General features: G+C 44.0%; 1 protein-coding gene across 1 annotated transcript in view; it reads left to right on the forward strand.

The window, feature by feature from the left end:
• Rrp5 (Ribosomal RNA Processing 5) overlaps positions 1-18,368 on the forward strand; it is a 132,759-nt gene that overhangs the window by 31,136 nt on the left and 83,255 nt on the right. Inside the window, exons 8-13 of the mRNA XM_075677314.1 lie at positions 3,880-3,936; positions 4,036-4,096; positions 9,783-10,103; positions 13,360-13,491; positions 15,417-15,461; positions 15,529-15,573. Of these exons, the coding sequence (XP_075533429.1) occupies positions 3,880-3,936; positions 4,036-4,096; positions 9,783-10,103; positions 13,360-13,491; positions 15,417-15,461; positions 15,529-15,573 (661 nt within the window). The remainder of the gene's footprint in view (positions 1-3,879; positions 3,937-4,035; positions 4,097-9,782; positions 10,104-13,359; positions 13,492-15,416; positions 15,462-15,528; positions 15,574-18,368) is intronic.

The raw sequence follows: 18,368 nt of genomic DNA on the forward strand, positions 1-18,368 counted from the left end.
CCACCTCACCGAAGTTGCGAGCTGTACTTTTTCAAGTGTGAACTTTACTCAAATATTCTGACCGCTTAATCTGTACACACCTCTAAAGAGAGGACTGCGTGGAAGAGTAGAGGGTGCACCAAGTACTGTGCTTGTGGGTGTTCAAGACACACTGAAGAAATCGAGAGAACCACACCGTTGGAAGCAAGCTTGCCTTCATGAACTGATTGAGTCCAGAATGCTCGAGTTAACTTCTGCAGCTAACTCGCCCAAAGACAGTTACAGTGACCACATTTACTCCAAGGGAGACGTGTATGATAACATCTCATACTACTTTTCAGGCTATGTGGTGCACAGCACTTGCCCGATGACGAAAGCACTCCTCAGTTAAATTCTGTCACTAGTACTCAACCACTCGTTCTTCAAAACATCCTTGTATTGTATTTTAACTATTATAATACAAAATGAAATAAAATGCTACTTGTCCAGTTCTGTTTCACTTTTAGAAAAAAGAACTCATTGAAATTTCCCTCAACAACGATGCGGCCGATCGAAAGATTTCGTTTTTTCTCGACTCCGTGCCGCCCACGCTTTCGCGTATCAGTTGTTATCATGTAGTGCTGCGCTGGTTTTGCTGGCTTGCAAAACTAGCACGAACTGCAAGTAGCAGAGAATTCGACTCCCATGCGGTGTCGCGGGATTCCCGAATGGCCTACGCCACTTGACCACAAAGCAGCTGCAGCGGCGAATCCGCCGCTCTGTCTTCGCTCGGTGCCGCCGTCTGGCGGGCGGCGTTTTACTCATCGACGGCAGCAAAGGGTGTTGATGGAGTATGCAATGTCACCACTCCCCCGGTTAGGTTGTGGGAGATTTGGTTTCGAAAAAGGTATTCGGCCTCTTCAGATGTAACTTTTTTATAACCTTAGTATTTTCTTAGCACGAAACAAGCGTTACGAGGTTTCTGGAATGGTATCTAAACAGTCCACGTCAACTTAATATTTGCCTTTAGTGTACCTTTAAGAAAAGGTTCCTTTTTTGGGAGTTGCTCGACGAGCTAGAATTGCTAAACCTTGCTTGACTTGGATGTGCAGAGCATCTGGCCAGGTGTGGCATTTCGTCATTGTGACTCACATGCATTTTTGTGCGAGAGACGTGAATCGCCGGCTGGAAAACAGAGAAAAGGCCGCCATTGCAAATAAAAAGCTCTTGTTCTGTAGCTATTCCTTTCATGCTTTTGATTAAGTTTGTCTTCATTTAATGGCTGTTTGTGTTGACTGAAATTACCATTCTAAAAATTAACATGCAAAACCCTGCTCTAGTCTGTGCGGTGCTCCATGCGTCGGCAACGGAGCGCGGAATTTCGTGACTGTGGTCTAGAAACGGAACGGAACATAGCTAATTATAGCTTTTCCTTATTGTTTTGTGCATTCTTCCAAATAAGCATTACTCTAACAAACACTGAAATGTTCAGGGTAAACGTCGGAAGTAGTGCGTGCGATAAACAAAGCATGAAGAAATTAAACAATAAGTTCTTCGCGACCTTGCATTAGGCTGCTCTTTATCCTACCCTTACCACTCAGGCCAAACAGTTCTTTAACCTTGAGACTGAAGTTTCAACATGACAGCTCAGAAAAGGCTGGCAGAGAAGGCTCTTGCAACAGCTGCTGAGCGTGAGTGCTTCGAGCCGACAGCGACGGCAGCGCTGCATGATCAGTAGAAACGAAAGGGGGGTCACCTTCTCACGCGCGGCTCGGGGGAGCTTGCAAACTGAAAGGAATCTAGAACATTGCTTGTGAGCTCCCGCCATTCCTACCATTGTGTGCACATACAGACTTTGTGGGCGTGCGCATTAGTTGCCGCGGCTGAACGCCAGAGAAACTAAACTCCGCTTCGCACGTGCTGCTGTCCGTTCAGACCATGCACTTGATCGCACGTGTAATCTCTATGTAATGTCTACGGGGACAAACATATCGAGGGCGAGCTTCCCGCAACGGCATGCTGACTGGGCACCCTTGCCGGCTAGGCACCCTTGCCGGCTAGGCCTATCCAGCATACCTCGTCGACGACCAAAGTTTTAGTTTGGTGCCGAGTCAATGAACCGCATTGCAGTGGCTTTACGGCACATGGAAAGTGGAGAAACCACCGTGATAATGAAAGTGAGAGCTCATTGCACTCAAATGGTGGCAACTTGGTCTGTGGTCGCTATGTTTTCGACACCATGCATATGCCAAACTGTCTAAGAAATTGGACAAGATATTGTACTGCGTCTGAAATTTTGATGGGTGTCGTTTTTTCTAAAAAACTTTTATTACTTTGTCTGCTTTATGCGAAGACCGCGGGCACTTGGACATTAACCTTTCAACATTAGTAAATTTAAACAGATGCAAAACTCCCAGTCGCACGCTTTGGTTCTCGGACACGCGCGGCTGCTTGGTCTACATGTTTTGCACACATGCAGCCTTTGAACACTGTTGTTTTAGTTATAGTGCAGTGTACCTTTTATATTGTGGATATTCACGATTCCAGCGACCTATGCTGTACTAGCCCGATGACGTAGCACCTCCTCATTATAATTCTGTCACTTGTACTCAACCACTGATAATAAAATAGCATTGCATTATAACATGGAAGAAAATGCTGCTCATCTACTTCTATTCAATTCTTAATATGAACTCATCGACCTTACTCTTGACGACGTGGCGGGTGGTCAAAAGGCTGTTTTCACTCGACTCCACGTCGCCCGCACACTCATGTTTTGGTAGTTTATGTATTGTGTAGTGCTGTGCTTGTTTTCCTGGCTTGCGACGCTCATAAAAAAGAGGTAACCACATGCATGTGATGTTTAAGCGACACGATAGACGGACCCTGTCGTACTGTCGCATTTCACTTTGGGACATGAATGCAGCATCATGAAAAAAAAGGAAGTAGCTACAAACTTTCATTGTTGTCTGAACCTGTGCAGTTGTATGACTGTAAAAGAAAATCTCAAACGTGCTGTGAGGTCAACGTTTTAACCGGAGGTTGCTATATCTAGCAGAAATGTGCAATCATCGCCAGTAAAAATTCACTCCATGCTGCCAGCAGTAAATGATGTGGCATAATCTGACAGCTAGGGATCAAAACACTTTCATATTCTGTGGCCTCCAAGACTACAATGCAAATGCAGTCTCGCATACTATGTTTGAGACAAGACGAAGCAAAGGCTGATTTTACTAATTATTTCTTGTCACGGAGGAGAGCAAGTAGCAAGAGTGAATTTGCATCTAGGTGGCTGCACTGGTTGTTGTCGTGCAGTCATGTGGCAATGGGCAGGCCACCACACCGATCTCCAGGCAACAAGCAAAATTTCTCCAAGCAGTAGAAAAGGCCTTGTCCACGTGATGTCTTGAGATGCTGTCAGTTGTGTCTTCACTTGGTTTCTAGGCGTCCTCTTGCGTTTTACGCAAGAAAAGGAAAGCTGTAGTGTTGGCTCTAGGTGCCATTTTATTCACTGACGACAGGGGTGGTAATGGCGTATGCAATGTCATAACTCCTTGCTCGTGGGTGGGCGATTTGAATTGCTCTATAGCAATGCGGAATCTTCAGACACAATTTTCTCTTAAACTCAGTTTTTTCTTGGCGTGAAACGTGCTGCATGGTTTCAGTCCACGTTTACAACTACTGTGTAAACAGTCCACGTTTACATAATACATGCTTTTAGTAGCCCTTTAAGCACAGAATACATACTATGTAATGTCTCTTTAAAAATTAGGTTGGTAAACCTGGTTTTTCTGTTTGACATGTGAAACTGCAGAATTTAATTAACTTTAACTTCTTCATCTATGAGTAAATATGGACTGTAGAAGGCATTAGAAAAATGTACGTTTCATTGACAGGTCTTTTTTTTTTTTTTTTTTGCAGCTGCCGTGTCATGGCTCTCAGCTACATGGATAGAGTTGTGGTCGTGTCCTTGAAGAAGTGAGTTGGTTGCTGCATTTACTATTTTTTGTGCTACCAGTGTAGAAGCTTCTCTTTAACATCACATTTCACCTTTCTGCTTCTGCTGTTGTTTTGCAGGTCCATGCTGTCTGAAAAATTTGTTACTGCCGATGCTTTGGTTCCAGGAGCGAAATTCGAAGTAAGATAGAAGTTATTAAATGGCATGAATGCTTACGCAGAGTTTTTGCTGACAAGGAAAACAAGGATAATTTGTTAGCGAGCTTCATAAATTACAATTTATAATAAAAGTTTTGAGAATAGTTGGTCATTTGAAAAGGGGCCGGTCTAGGTGATGCAGTGAGGAGTAGCAAAACATGGTGGGACATGACAGGGCTAGTAGAATGACAGTGCAGCTCAGCAAAGTTGCATTTTTTCTTTGTTTGCTTTGGGTAAGGCTTCTATTTTTTGGGGAAAGGAAAAATGAGGCTTGTGATGGGGGGGAGGGGTGATTAGCACTTTCAAGATATTTCTTGGTGCCAGTGTTGTGTGGAAAAGAAATTACTGTGACAAAATATAGAAAATTGGAATGGCTTTATTACTACTACAGTCAAACCTTGATACAACAAAATTGTACTTGCAGCGAAGAACTTCGTTAAACTGTAAATTTCGTTATGTCGAGGTTTTAAAGTTTCAGCAGTAAAAATAATGTCAAGAATTCCCAGAACATTTCTGGTGGACAGTACCTTGTCAGCAAACACTTATAAACAAGTTGTACTATGGTGGCTTCTACTGTGCTGGCCTAAGAGAAGCATATGCAGTAAAACCTAATTCATACGTCAAGGGAAAAAAATGAGAAAAAACATACTAACTGGGAAAGCATACAATCTGAAGTCACTAATAAATTCAGCAGACTCAACTGTAGTTGACATCTGTGTAATGCGAAGTGTTGCGGGAATTGCAGCGCAAAACGCTAATGCATGCCTAGCTGGTGGGGGCCAAGTGGCTCGAGACACGCATTGCCATTCTTGTGGCTTGAGTGAGCTTACGTTGTCACTCCTCGAATTCAGCCTGGGTCAGCAGCTTCTTTGGGCCGGGCATTCTTGTGGGAAGTTTTGATGCGCCTACTCGGCGAGAATCATTGTGGAGCAGCCCGAGATGCGCTTTGTCATTTTCTTATTGCATAGTGTTTTAAGCTGCTTACCCCAATAGGGTTGGCGGTGGCTGTATCTGTGAACATGATGTGCAACGACTCGCAAAGAGATTTGCTTGTAACCTGCTGTGGGGGCGTAGTGGCTGTGGCGTTGTGCTCTAAGTCCAAGGGCACAGAATATTATCCCGGTCAAGGCAGCTGCATTTTGATGGAGGTGAAATGCAAAAATGCCCATGTACCATGCATTGGGTGCACATTAAAGAACTCCAGATGGTCAAAAATTTATTTGGTGTCCCTAACTATAGCTTGCATGCCTCATAATCAAATCATGGTTTTGGCAAGTAAAACCAGAGAATTGAACAAAGTAATAAAAATTTGCTTGTATCGAAAGAGGAAACTGTGCACGCCAGCATTTTCACATCACATGGGCGTGTGAGTACTGCAGCGAAGCTGCTGTGCTGGGCGCCTACTGCTCTCAATCGCACTTGCCTCGTGCCTTTTCTTGTTCATATAGGCTCTAGCAACCTGAAAACGAATCATACAGTCACATTTTAGTGATGTACTGAATGTTAGCATCGAAAGGTTGTGTTATCCTGGAACATTTTAATCGGTAAAAAGAAGCACTATGATATTGGGTAATTTTTTGTGTTCTCAATCGCGAATCTTGGTAGCGGAAAATCATACAAAATGGGATTGTATTAACAAGGTTCTACTGTATTCACTTTCAGCTTCGCCTTGTTTACTACTGCATGCTCACTGCTCGTGCCTGCACTAGCGTTTTTTCAAATCAATGTTGTACCTGAGAGAGGTTGTGTGTATTAGCTAGCACATACAAAAAACTACAGCTGAAGCAGTTACAGCACAAAACTTCGGTTGTTTTGTTGGGTATGTTTGCTTTGTGATACATTTATTCTGTGGGACACATTTTCTTATTCTTATGGGAAACCAGGTTAATCATGTGACAATATTAGCATTGCTACAACACATTATAAAGAAATTTCAATGTTTTACCAAGTAAGGAGGATGCTCAGGAAACAAAGAGAGGAGGGGGTGGAGGAAAGGAGCTATGTACGCTCATCCTTACATTTATCTGCAAATTTAGAAACAGTTCTCTGTCGGAGCCAGTCTTCCTCTGCGAGATGAGGCAGAAGACGTGCTATGAAGGACTTCCTCCTGCCTGTGTACTGGTCTTTTTTGAAGGGCCCCTTACCAGGCCCCATGGGAAATTTTGGTTATACGCTGGAAGTTGTTACGTGTCCTCTAGGGAGTCTTATGCCACAAAAATTTTTCAAATCAGCTCATTAATAGTCGAGATAGAAATATTTCAGTGCCTCGAACCCATGATTTCAGCAGGCGGGCTCCACTGCCAAGCAAGACGCTCTCTCCACTTGCCCTATCTAGCCTTCGCAAGTGAATTGCTTTCCTACGGTTTCCCATACCAGACCTTGCGGATCGCGTGACGTATACATCACAGGCCCCGCCTTCATTTTTTTTTTCTTCTCGCTTTTCTTTTCCCGGTGCTACGCATTTCCGTTGACTGCGTCGCGTGCGAGCTGTTGTCTCGTTCTGAGGCAGAACAAGCTTACTGAGGCAGAACAAGCGAATTCCAGAGTGTGATCTTGCGCTGAAGCACAGTAGAAAATGACATAGTTTTGGTACCTGTGCACATGACCGCATGACTGTGGGAACAAGCAGACGAAGCGGAAGTACATCTCTCTTGCTTCGGTGCAAAGTAAAACAAAAAATTACCGACGATTACGTTACTTCCTAATGCGAAATTTGAGCGCAGCAAATAAGCTGTTTCACCTTTTCGATAGATTGAGGCAAAGAAATCGAGCAACACATGTATGCGCTATCACAGAATTTTTTTTTATTTTTCACACGTATTCCTTTAACAAAGACTCCACTAACAGTTCTTGACAGTCATGAAGGAAGCTTTGTGGTCGGAGAAATAGACTGATATATGTTCGACTTGGTACACCAATGCTTGATTCTCAAAGACGAGATCTATACAAGTGCCTCGCGAGGTTGTCACAGCCGTGGGACGCGTTACGAGCGAGAGGAACGGGATGTTCTCCCGCATAAGTGTTAGGAAATTGCTGTTTGAGATCTATACAAGTGCCTCGCGAGGTTGTCACAGCCGTGGGACGCGTTACGAGCGAGAGGAACGGGATGTTCTCCCGCATAAGTGTTAGGAAATTGCTGTTTGTCTTTATGTCAAGCCGCCACCGATCTGGCTCTCTGATTGCCACCGCACAGGGCGAACGGCAGCGGCAATTTCGGCTCGGGCGGTGCACATATACAGATCCGCCGCCACCGATCTGGCTCTCTGATTGCCACCGCACAGGGGTTGCATTGGAGGAGGAGCGAAGAAAGGAATTAAGTTCGAGCCGGCGCTTTGACAACCGGAGACTCGCAGGAAGAGGGGGGAGGGGGGCGGCGTGTACACCCAGCGGCAAACGATGGGGGCAGAAGCGCGCGCAGCAAGCGGACAACACGATAAAGGGAGGAGGGAAGAGATAGCAGCGACTGACTGATGCCGCTGACGCCGATAGTGAGTCAACCCCAGCTGCGGAGTTGGTTTCAGGGACAACGCCGCCGATGCCGACACAAACAATATGATACCCTCACTTCCGCAGCGCTAAGAACCAGGTCTAGCCGTGGGAAGGTGGTCACGTATTCGTCGACGTGCCGGGGCCTACGTGAAATAACCGGCGCGTCGGCAACTGAAGAGCACCCTATCCGCCACACAAGAACAGGGGGGGGGGGGGGACCCTTTCCTCCTCTTTCTGCATGGCGGCGACGGTGTTCTATGCAGTCACGTTATCTTGACTCTCTAGCGGCGTCAGCGGCATCCAGCGGTATCAGTCGGTCGCTGCTAGCGCTGGGGGGATGAAAGGGGGGCGGAGCTGGTTACGAGGCCGACGACAACGCCGACGACGACGCGAAACGCAGGAACGGACGCCAAAGAGCTGCGCTCTAAAAACACGCAGACATTCCGTTTCTGTGTTTTATTATTTCTCTAAACCTCAATTTGTCAATTCAAGCAACAGATCGTAGAGATATCAGATGTTGTCTTGCATAATTCTCGAAGTCGTGTCTCCAAGAGCGACGTCACACTGCGGACTCGAGTACATAGGCGCAGGGACGCGAGTATGTAATCCTCCGGCTTGGAGCGCGGCGGCTGCGAGGAGAAGAAAAACAGCATTCGGTTTGAAATTTCAGATCTTTCCGCGGCGCCTAGCAATGTAATGTTTTTCAGACACGATTGTTATCGCTCAATGTATGCTCAGTGCTTGTCAGCTCAAAATGGCCAGACCTGGTGAGGGGCCCTTTAATGACGTCCAAGATTTACTTCAACGTGCGACGCAACACCTGCAAATCTCGGATGCCGCGGGCCACGTTGATGGATTTCTCTCGCTGCAATCTGCACCGAACTCGTTGGCATTTCTAACCGTGCTATTATGGCCCGGCCTTCTTATGCTTTGTTTATAAGTGCTGGCAAGACACTATCTACGAGGAATGTTCTGGGAATTTGTAAAATTACTTTTACTGTTGAAACTTTATAACTGACTTAACGAAACTCACAATTTAACGAAGTTTTTCACTGCAAGTACAACTTCATTATATCGGGGTTTGAGAACCCCTATTAGTAACCCTTTGAGGGTCAAATGTTTTCATAAATGCGTCCCCCTAAGGTCAAATTTTTTAATAGTTCCGAGTTAATTTCTTCAGAGTGAATTCAAGAAATAAACAGGCAAATAATTTTTAGGCAACAATGAAGGGACAATTTGTGGTTGAGTACAGTTTGATATATTGTTTATTGTTGAATGCTTGGATTAACTTGCATAGTAAATTTTCTACAAATGTAATAAAGTTCACACAACTTATTTTTATGTTTAAGATACGACTAAAACCTGTATATTGAAACATTGCATTTCTTTTTCTACTTGATAAATGTTTTGTGCCGAGGGTGCCATCCCAGCAAACATAGCAGTGCAACGGCCTTCAAGCCATGGTCAAACCAATTACAAAAGGCCACAAGAATGTAAAATGAAGTGTATCGTTAAAGAATATAGCCCCAGGGATGCGCACAGCCCTAGCTAAAATGAAATGTGCCATGTGAGCGCCCTCAAGCTATTGTAGTGGTGTACACCCGTCAGAAAAATGTAGCGGTAATCAGTTGTCAGATCGCTTGACGAAATTATATCAGTTATCGCACGTCTTGGAATGAAGAACGCACTGCACGGCAGTATCGCTGGTTCGAAAATGCCCACTGTAAACAAAGTAATCACATGCCTACGGGAAAGCCATGTAGGCAAACATCTCATGGTAATGTTTGAGTGATAAGGAACAAGATGGAAACGCATTGTTTCCCTTTTTTTTTTTTCAGCATAAGGCAGATTATAAAGTGCGCAAGCATGGAATTGAGCATGTGGCAGTAAACTGGCTGAAGTGGGAATACTGTACTCCCAAAATACCGCAGTGGCAGTTACCATAGAGCAACCGAGAAATCAATTTTGGTGGAGGGCATGTTTTTTTAAACGTTCTGTTGCCATCGTAAATGTATGGCTGTGACCACTCATTTGTTTCTGCTGCTGTATATGTACAGTGGTGACCCTCAAAGAGTTAATTCCAATATTGCATTAGTTACTTTCCAGGCTTGTTTTTCAGCTTGCCCGGTTTTGAAGTGGAAGAGCATTTAGTGACCCTGATCTGTTGCTGTCTTCTGCAGTGTACAGTGCGGCAAATGCAGCGTTCTGGTATGCTGGTCAGTTTGAGCCCGTGGATTGCTGGCTTTATTCAAGCACTGCATGCGAGCGGTCCCGAAGAAGAACAGCCCGCTCTTGGCTCTAAAGTGCGGTGTCGTCTGCTGAACGTTGACCGTAGCTTTGACCCACCCAGGCTGCTTCTGACCTGCCGGCGTGCGCTGGTCACTTCAAAGCGCCCAATTATAACCACCTATGATGATGCCACTCCTGGGAAACTTACAGAGGGCATTGTTGTCCGTACCACACCACAAGGGCTCTTGGTGGCTTTCTATAACAATATTAAAGTGAGTGCACCTTTATACATGGTCAAAAATTTATTAACAGTAATGTTTAGAAGCTTATTGTGCTGCCATGTTGATTTTAATGTACGATACATGCAGCTAACACAGTTTCCAAAGAACAAAAGCAATGTGTTGTGAAATGTTTGCTAAGCTGTAGCCCTATTAAGAGGAATCAAACTAATGGGAAGCATTGATCAAGCTGGTAATCGGTAACTCTGTGAACTTCTGCAGCTGATAAGCGATGATGATAAAGTGTTGTGTGCTTTACATGGCTGCAGTATCGAGTTGTGTAGCAGTTGTACACTGCATACTTCTGTCACGGCTGTCTGAGATCACTAGAAATGTAAGATCTGAGACAATTTTTTACTGTCCAAGCGACATAGCAGTGGCAGGCATCACAATTGGTGCAGTAACCCACTGATTATTAACAAAATCAATTAAGTGCACAATTAAAGACTCTATGGGGCATGTTGTAATTCCAGAGTTTAAGTTGGCCAGTACTTCAATCATAACCTTTCGCTAGGAGCTATGCATTAAACCAGTTTCAGGAAATAAGTCTGCAATGAAATGCATTGCTGCTCCAGTCCCACACTGTGGAAAAATACAGTAAAGTGGTAAAAGGAACAGGAGTGCCTTTCACAGCACATTATGAATCGATTAATCAAACTCCTGCTAGGTACAATGCTTCTAGCAAGAGGTTAGGAGTGAAGTTGAGTGTACTTATAACAATCTCAGTTATAATGAATGCTTGGAATTTGTAGCATGACAGTCATAATTTTCATGCCGTCTGTTGCAGTGTGTCTCAGATAGATGAACATGTAGTGGCTCCGAACTCCTTTAGAGTGACCATGGAAGTACAATAGAACCTAGTTCATACGTTCTGGAAAGAATTGCAAAAAAAGTACTAACCGTGAAAATGTGCTATTCGAAGTAACTGAAAAAACTTGTCTGACTCAATTATTGCTGTCATCTATGTATTGTGAAGTGTGGCGAGGATCGTTGCGGCACGAGACGCCAACGCGCGTCGTGCTGGTGGTGTTCCGGCGGCCCAAGGCGCATTCTGTTGTTTTCCTATTGTGTGGTGTTTTAAGAGTGCAATGGAAAACCGAAATAAAATCTAGCTAGTGGACGACGCCAGATGCTGCCGAAGCGGAACGTGATACCCACTTGCGCCACCTGCAGCAGGGAATGGCAGCGCATTTGGATTATCACCGCCTGCTAAAAGCGTGCAGTACGCTACTAATGGCACCATGCGCCACGCGCGACGCGCTGTAAAACAGATAGGTGCAGATGCTTATCGCAATAGGGTTGGCGGCGATGGTTGTGAATGCGGATTGCGACGACACGGGCGGAGATTTGCTGGTACCGGAATTAGAAACTGTGCGCCATCGTTTTCATGTTGGGTCATTTCTTGCGTTCTCGATTGCGACCCTTGGCGCCGGGAAAACATACGTAACGGGAACGTATCAACGAAGTTCTACAGTATATGAAATTATTAACGGTGCTCTTAGGTTGGTCACTATATTTTGTAGGTTGCAGATGTCTAGGACCTTCATTTACCGCAAGAAACGAATAGTCGAAAATAACATGGCAGTACCCCTGTAAAACGCAGTGTAAAACAGATAGGTGAAGATGCTTATTGCAGTAGGTTTGGCAACGATAGCTGCGAATGGGGCGGATATTTCCTGGTACCGGAACAAGAAACTGTGCGCGCTGTCGTTATCACGTGAGACATATGCTGTTCTCGATCGTGCGCACCTCGCGCCTTTTCTTGTCCACATGGGGCCTAGCGGCCAGAAAACGCATACATTTGCAGTCTGCAGCAGGGAACGGCAGTGTGTTTCGGTTATCACCTATTAAAAGCATGCGCTACACTTCCGACGGCACCACGTGTTGTGAAACAGATAGGCGAAGATACTTATCGCAATATGATTGGCGGTGATAGCTGTGAATGCTGCATGCGACGAGCCTGGAGATTTGCTGGTACTGAAATGAGAAACTGGGTGCGTGCCGTAGTTTTCACGTGAGACGGGCGGGCAAGTGTTGTAGTGAAGCTGCCGCGGCGGGCAGCAATATACCGTTATCGATCGCCCAGGCCTCGCGCATTGTCTTCTTTACATGCGATCTAGCGGATGTATCATACGATCGCAGTTTGGCGACGTGCTGAACGTTGTTACCGAAAAATTGTATTTTCTGGGAACGTATGAACCAGTAAAAAATGAGCATAACTCTATTAGGTCATTTTATGTGTTCTCGATTGTGAACGTTTGCGCCGAGAAAACATACGTAATGGGAATGTATCAGTGAGGTTATACTGTACCTGTCAGTGTCCCAAGAAGGCACCACTCTCCTTGCATGCCCACTGTTTAGTGCGTTCCTCAGCAGTGTGTGCCTGGGTGTGAACACAAAAGCACTTCTCAACTGTGCGAAATGGCCGTTTACATCACGTTATGGGTGTTGTTGTTCACAGCTGGTTAAATGATAAAGGTGGCTTGGGTGGAGGTTACTGCACAATGCATAAAAAAAAAAATGTTTTGGCGAGGATGGATTCTTACATGAAGCTTGAGTGTGTAACTGTGGAGCTCAGAAGCAATGAAGACTCACCTGTGTATTTATAACAGCTCATTGTTGAAGCAGTCTAGTGCCGGTGTCATCAGTTAAGATGATATTGCTGATATGTGGACGATGAAGCCAACATCCTGTAGTCGTACATGGATGAGGACATCGTCTGTGCGGTGCAAGGCTCTGTCAGCAGTGAATTGGATGCAGAAAGTCAGTTACATGCTGGCTGTTCTTTATTAAATCCACTATAGTCTGGCTTGTAAAGGTCAAGCAGAGTAAATGTACTATATCAGTACTTATACATCAGCATTGAAATGGTGATGTTCTGAGTTGCTTACTCCATTGCATGTGAGGTGAACTCAGCCATGAATACACTGCACTCATGCATTTTTGTATGCCTATTAAATGTGGCTAGGGTGTTGCAGCTTGTGATAGTGGTGCTATTGACAAAGCTAAAGCCATTGTGAAGAACTGGAAAACTAGTTGATTACCTGATGACAGTGTTCTCGATGCTATAGTTTCTTGGTTTCCTTCTGCCCTTTTGTCTTGTGTAATTTTTGAAGACGTTTCTGTTGCTCTTGCCATTGATGCCTTTTGCTAAGCACGTCAAGAAAGATTTAGTATTCCTTCATATTTATTTATTCACCTTTTGTTGTATTTGTTTGAAGATGTGTTAAATGAGCACTTAATTCTACAGGGCTGGGTGCCTTCTCGAGAAATACCCCGTCCTGGCCACAGCATAAATGCAAATTACACTGAAGGCAAGGTTGTTACTTGTCGAGTAGTTGACTGCCAACCTTCAGAAGAACGTTTGACACTGTCACTAAAGGTAAGTTTATACTGCTTGGCTTATTTTTCATTCTTATTTAACTTGAACATTGAACTTGAACATTTGGGTTTGTTTGCTTTTTTTTTGTTTTAGTAATGTATCTGGTAGTAGTGGGAACTCAATTCATCAGGGATGTTTTATAATTTACAAATTTCTGGTGGCTATAGGCAGCATGTATTTCTGTTGTATTTACTCATTGCTAACGCTCACCTTGGAAAGGAAAAATGATCTTGTTTACTGCTGTATTTCAAGCTGTGGACAATGCAGCATGTGCATATGAACTTAGAACTTTTATTATTCAATGTTTCATCACTTCATTCGTCAATGTTTTGGAAAGAATGTAATGTTACCTTTGACAATTGGTAAAAGCATTATGTTTGGAAAATGAATTTTTGAGGTGGTAAAAACCAAGTTATTACTGTTGCATACGTACGAGGTGTGACACAAAAGAAACGAGACTAAGTGTGTAGCTTGAAAAAAGAGTGGAGTTGGCAACAACTGTTTTGCTGACGTAATCCCACACACTTCCTCTATTCATGCCTCCAGTTTCGACGGAACCGGTCACGCCAGTTGGGAGTGCTGCATCATTGAGTGAACATGTGCAACTGCATTCTGCCGGAAAAATGTCTGATGTAAAAACCGAACAGCGAATCAACATCAAGTTTCTTGTGAAACTCAAGAAATCAGCCACGGAAACATTTCAAATAATAACCGAGGCTTATGGAGATGTAACCTTGTCTTGTGCACGTGTGTTTGAATGGCATACGCGGTTTTCAGGGAGAAGGGACAGTGTGGAAGATGATGAACGTGCTGGGTGCCCGAGGTCAGCGATTACAGACCAAGACATTGCCAAAGTTCGTGATGTGATCAGTGGTAACCGAAGATTAAGTGTTCGTGCAGTAGCGGAGTTGGTTCACTTGGATATGGAAGCTGTTCGACGCATTTTAATGGACGAATTACACATGACGAAGATTTGCGCGAAGTTCCAAAAGTTCTGTCTGTTGATCAAAAACAGTGCCGTAACGACGTGTGTGCAGACATGTTACAACGCATTGCAAACGAGCCAAATTTGTTGGAACCTGTTGTAACATGTGATGAGACATGTATTTTTACCTATGACCCAGAAAGTAAGCGCCAGTCAATGCAGTGGAAGTCTCCAGGATCCCCAATACCCAAAAAAGCACGCATGTCAAAATCAAAATTCAAGGCAATGTTAATCGTCTTCTTCGACATTAATGGAATTGTAATGATTGAGTGGGTTCCCAGTGGTCAGACTGTTAATCAACACTACTACATTGAAGTACTAAAAGGACTTCGTGAAAAAATGAGGAATAAAAGGTCACAGTTGTGGAGTGAAGGACGGCTGTTGCACCAGGACAATGCACCCGCCACACGGCCCTATCTGTCAAGCAGTTTCTGACCAGCAAAAACATTACTGTGATGGGACGTCCTCCTTATTCACCTGATTTGGCTCCATACGACTTTGTTTTACTTCCTAAAGTTAAATCTTGCTTAAAGGTAACCCATTTTATCTCGGTTGAAGAGGTTCAGACAAAAACTGAGAATCTCCTGAAGGGCCTTCCGAAAACCTCGTTCCAGAACTGTTACCAGCAATGGCAGCACCGAATGCAGAAGTGTGTGAATGCAGAAGGGGACTACTTTGTAGGTGATAATGTCACAGAGAACTGATTCAGTAAGTACAATAAGTTATTGGACCAGTCTCGTTTCTTTTGTGTCACGCCTCGTATACTACAAAGTGTTCCTTGAGCGTATAAGGTAAATGCTTGTTCATGGCTATCTTTTGAAGCTAGAATGAGCTTTTGTGTTTTGCGTATGTTGTGTGAATGGTAAGTGAAATGTTACATTTCTTATGACATGTGAATGTTTTTGTGAATTTGTATACTGATATTAAATTAATTCTTCAGCTGGCACCAAAAGGGGAACAAGAAGAAGAAAACATGCCTGCAGAGGTAAATGCTTAATGTCAAAAGCACTTGTTGTGGACATAACTCGAGCATGGTTTCATTTTTTTTCCAGGCAATAACAAACTCCTTGAAGCCTGGTGCCATGGAGGTGGGAACTGTAAGTAGCTCGTCAGGATCATTCTGTGTCTGTCTCATGCCCATCATCATGGTTCAGTGGCTATTTTGTCCTGCCACTGAGCGGGATGTGGCAGGTTTTATTCTTTGTTGTAATAGTGACCTACGCGCTTATGTTACTCGAAGTCAAAATACGTCTGCATACTACTCGAATTTTGTTGTACACTGAAGAACCAGTTTAACATAATTACTGATCTGTAGCCCTCTACTACAGTGTTTCTGTAGCTCTCTCCTACATGTAACTCTATCATCAATGTTATACTGGGCTCAGGAACATGGTCAGAACTGGTATAATGACCTTGCCAACAGAAATGCACACTTAGCTTCCACACCAGAGATCCCATCTGATCCTCTTCCTTCTGGTGGCCCCCCTTCTATACTTTCAGCCCCCAAATCAGATCCCATCAAGACACATATGCTTAATCTGTTCATCTGCTTGTTCCTCTCCCTGTTATCTTTCTTGTGTGGAGGAAGTGTCTCTATAGAGACTACAGGCTGGGGTGGCCCTTATACATTCCGCCACCTGGCTCGGGGTTAAACACCTGAAGACCCTGTGAGCTGTTTCAAGTTTGTTGCTCTATAATTTCAGCAAACATTCACCATCTGTTGTGGATCTGCCCATGAACAAGGGATACTCAAGAGAGAATTCTAAAAGCTGCCAACCTATAAACTCATCAGAGTTGTATATGTTGGCTCATTGAAAAGTTCTCAAAACCATTGCTTCAATTTCTACATGAGTATGGTCTCCACAACTTTAAAATACACATATGAGACCCTGAATACTGCTGCTTTATTATTCTTGCATGTATGCTGTCCGTAAGTAGCATTTCTAAGTCTAGTGCCTGCTATACAGAGATTATTCATATTCCGTGGGGCCTTGCACCATGGCATAAAATGAATGTGTTCATTTTAGCATGTTTCATGCATTCCTGACTTTTTATTGTTAGGGTGAGGTGCTCTAATATGGCATGCTTGCACCTGAGTAATGAGTGTGTAGCGCAGATGCGAGTACGACTTCCAACACAACACACACTCATCCATCAGTTCAGGTTTGTTATGATAGCAGGGTCAATAGTATATGCAGACAAGGGAGGATCACGAGTGTTTGAATGCAGTATCCCTGGCATTATTGGCCTAGATTTTATGTAAGCTTACTTGATTCTGTGAGTTGCCTCCTTAAATAGGTCGATTTATGTTAGCCTTGTTGCCTATCAAGTAATTGTTTTGGCTCATTGTTCAAGCTACAGCCTGCAGATTGGCAGAGTGCCATCTATATACAGTTAAGGGGGGACATGGCAATTAGGCTTACTCTTTCTTTCTTTTAGACCAAATTCAATGAAAATACACAGTCTTGTTCAATTTTTCAAGCTTTATTTATGAATTATTTTTGTTATAGGTCAAAATAATTATAGAGCTAATTAAAGGTACACTATTACCTTAATGTGACAAAGTTGGTAAAATTGGCACTTTAATTCGTTAGAGAGAAATTTCATTATATTGAAATTTTACCTATTATGCTAAACAGTTGCCGACAAATTTTTCTTACGTGAAAGTGGCTGTAAAGTTTTCTGAATTATCTGGCATCTGGGAAAAAAACTTCATTGAGAATTAAAAATAATTTTGTTGAGCTTAAGAGTCGATCATCAAAGATATGGTTTCATGCAGGGGGTGGGACTCCTGTGCCAATTGTACCATTTTGATACAAATGAAAATTCCTGCGCCCAACACAGAAAATTGACTGAAATTGCGCCATGTTGCTCCAGAACGGCTTCAGCATATGTGCTCCAGCAGTGGCCGCAAACGGCAAGCAGATTCATTCTCAAAAAAACAAAAACAAAAAGTGCAGTCGTTCACATTCCGCACCCCGCACAATGGCACCTCCCACGCAGTTTCTCATAATTTTTTACTTATAACACTGGACTTTTTGGTGTTTCCGGCAAGTTGCTGGTGCATGCGCGGCCACTCCTGGCTGTCATCGCTGCTGTTGGAGGAGCGGGGCAGCTGTATTTAGAGTGTATTCTAATATGGTTGAGCGGGCCAAGCGGCCTGGTGCTCTCTAGCTGAAGAACAAAACAGTGAAAAGTAGACTGAGGGCACTGCAAACGAACTAGATATTAGGGAGGCACATGCTGCAGCGGGTTCGGTGGGCAGGCGTGTCTATCCCCACACTCTTAAAGGGACCCTGAAACGATTTCGACGATCTTCTACAAACTTATTGAGTCATTAGAGTAGGTCCTTCTGTTCATTAATTGACGCATCTAAGTGCTCTGCATGTAATTTATTATAAGGTTTTAAAAATGTGCATTGATGTCGATCGCAGCGCATTGCTCGGCAGAATTTTCAGCCGCCCCTACCCATATGACGTAAATCACCCAATAGACGTCAGGTGGGCGAGCTATCCGATTGGCTGCCCAGGGCACGTCATCGATAGTTTTTCCACCTTTATGTTGAACAAATGATGTTCGTAATAGTTGGAATGTTAGTTAATTTGTTTCTATAATAAGAAAGTAACAGAAATGAGTGCACAAGAACAATTTCTCACTACACTTAAGCACTTCCGGCACACAGCAAGTGTCGTCTGCTTGTGTAACAACATGCTCCATTTTGACGAGAGCTCCGCGGTCAGAGTCAGTCTCAGTCTTTTCGCGAGTACTAGGATTCGGCTTTGTTGCATTGTGGACTGCAAACATAGCAACTGGCAATATGTGAAGCTGCGACATCGTCTCCCTCTGCAAGGTATCAGACGAGCGGACTGGCTGCAGCGCATCGGACTTCCAC

This window comes from Dermacentor variabilis, unplaced genomic scaffold, assembly GCF_050947875.1.
Source record: "Dermacentor variabilis isolate Ectoservices unplaced genomic scaffold, ASM5094787v1 scaffold_12, whole genome shotgun sequence".
Lineage (NCBI taxonomy): Eukaryota > Metazoa > Arthropoda > Arachnida > Ixodida > Ixodidae > Dermacentor > Dermacentor variabilis.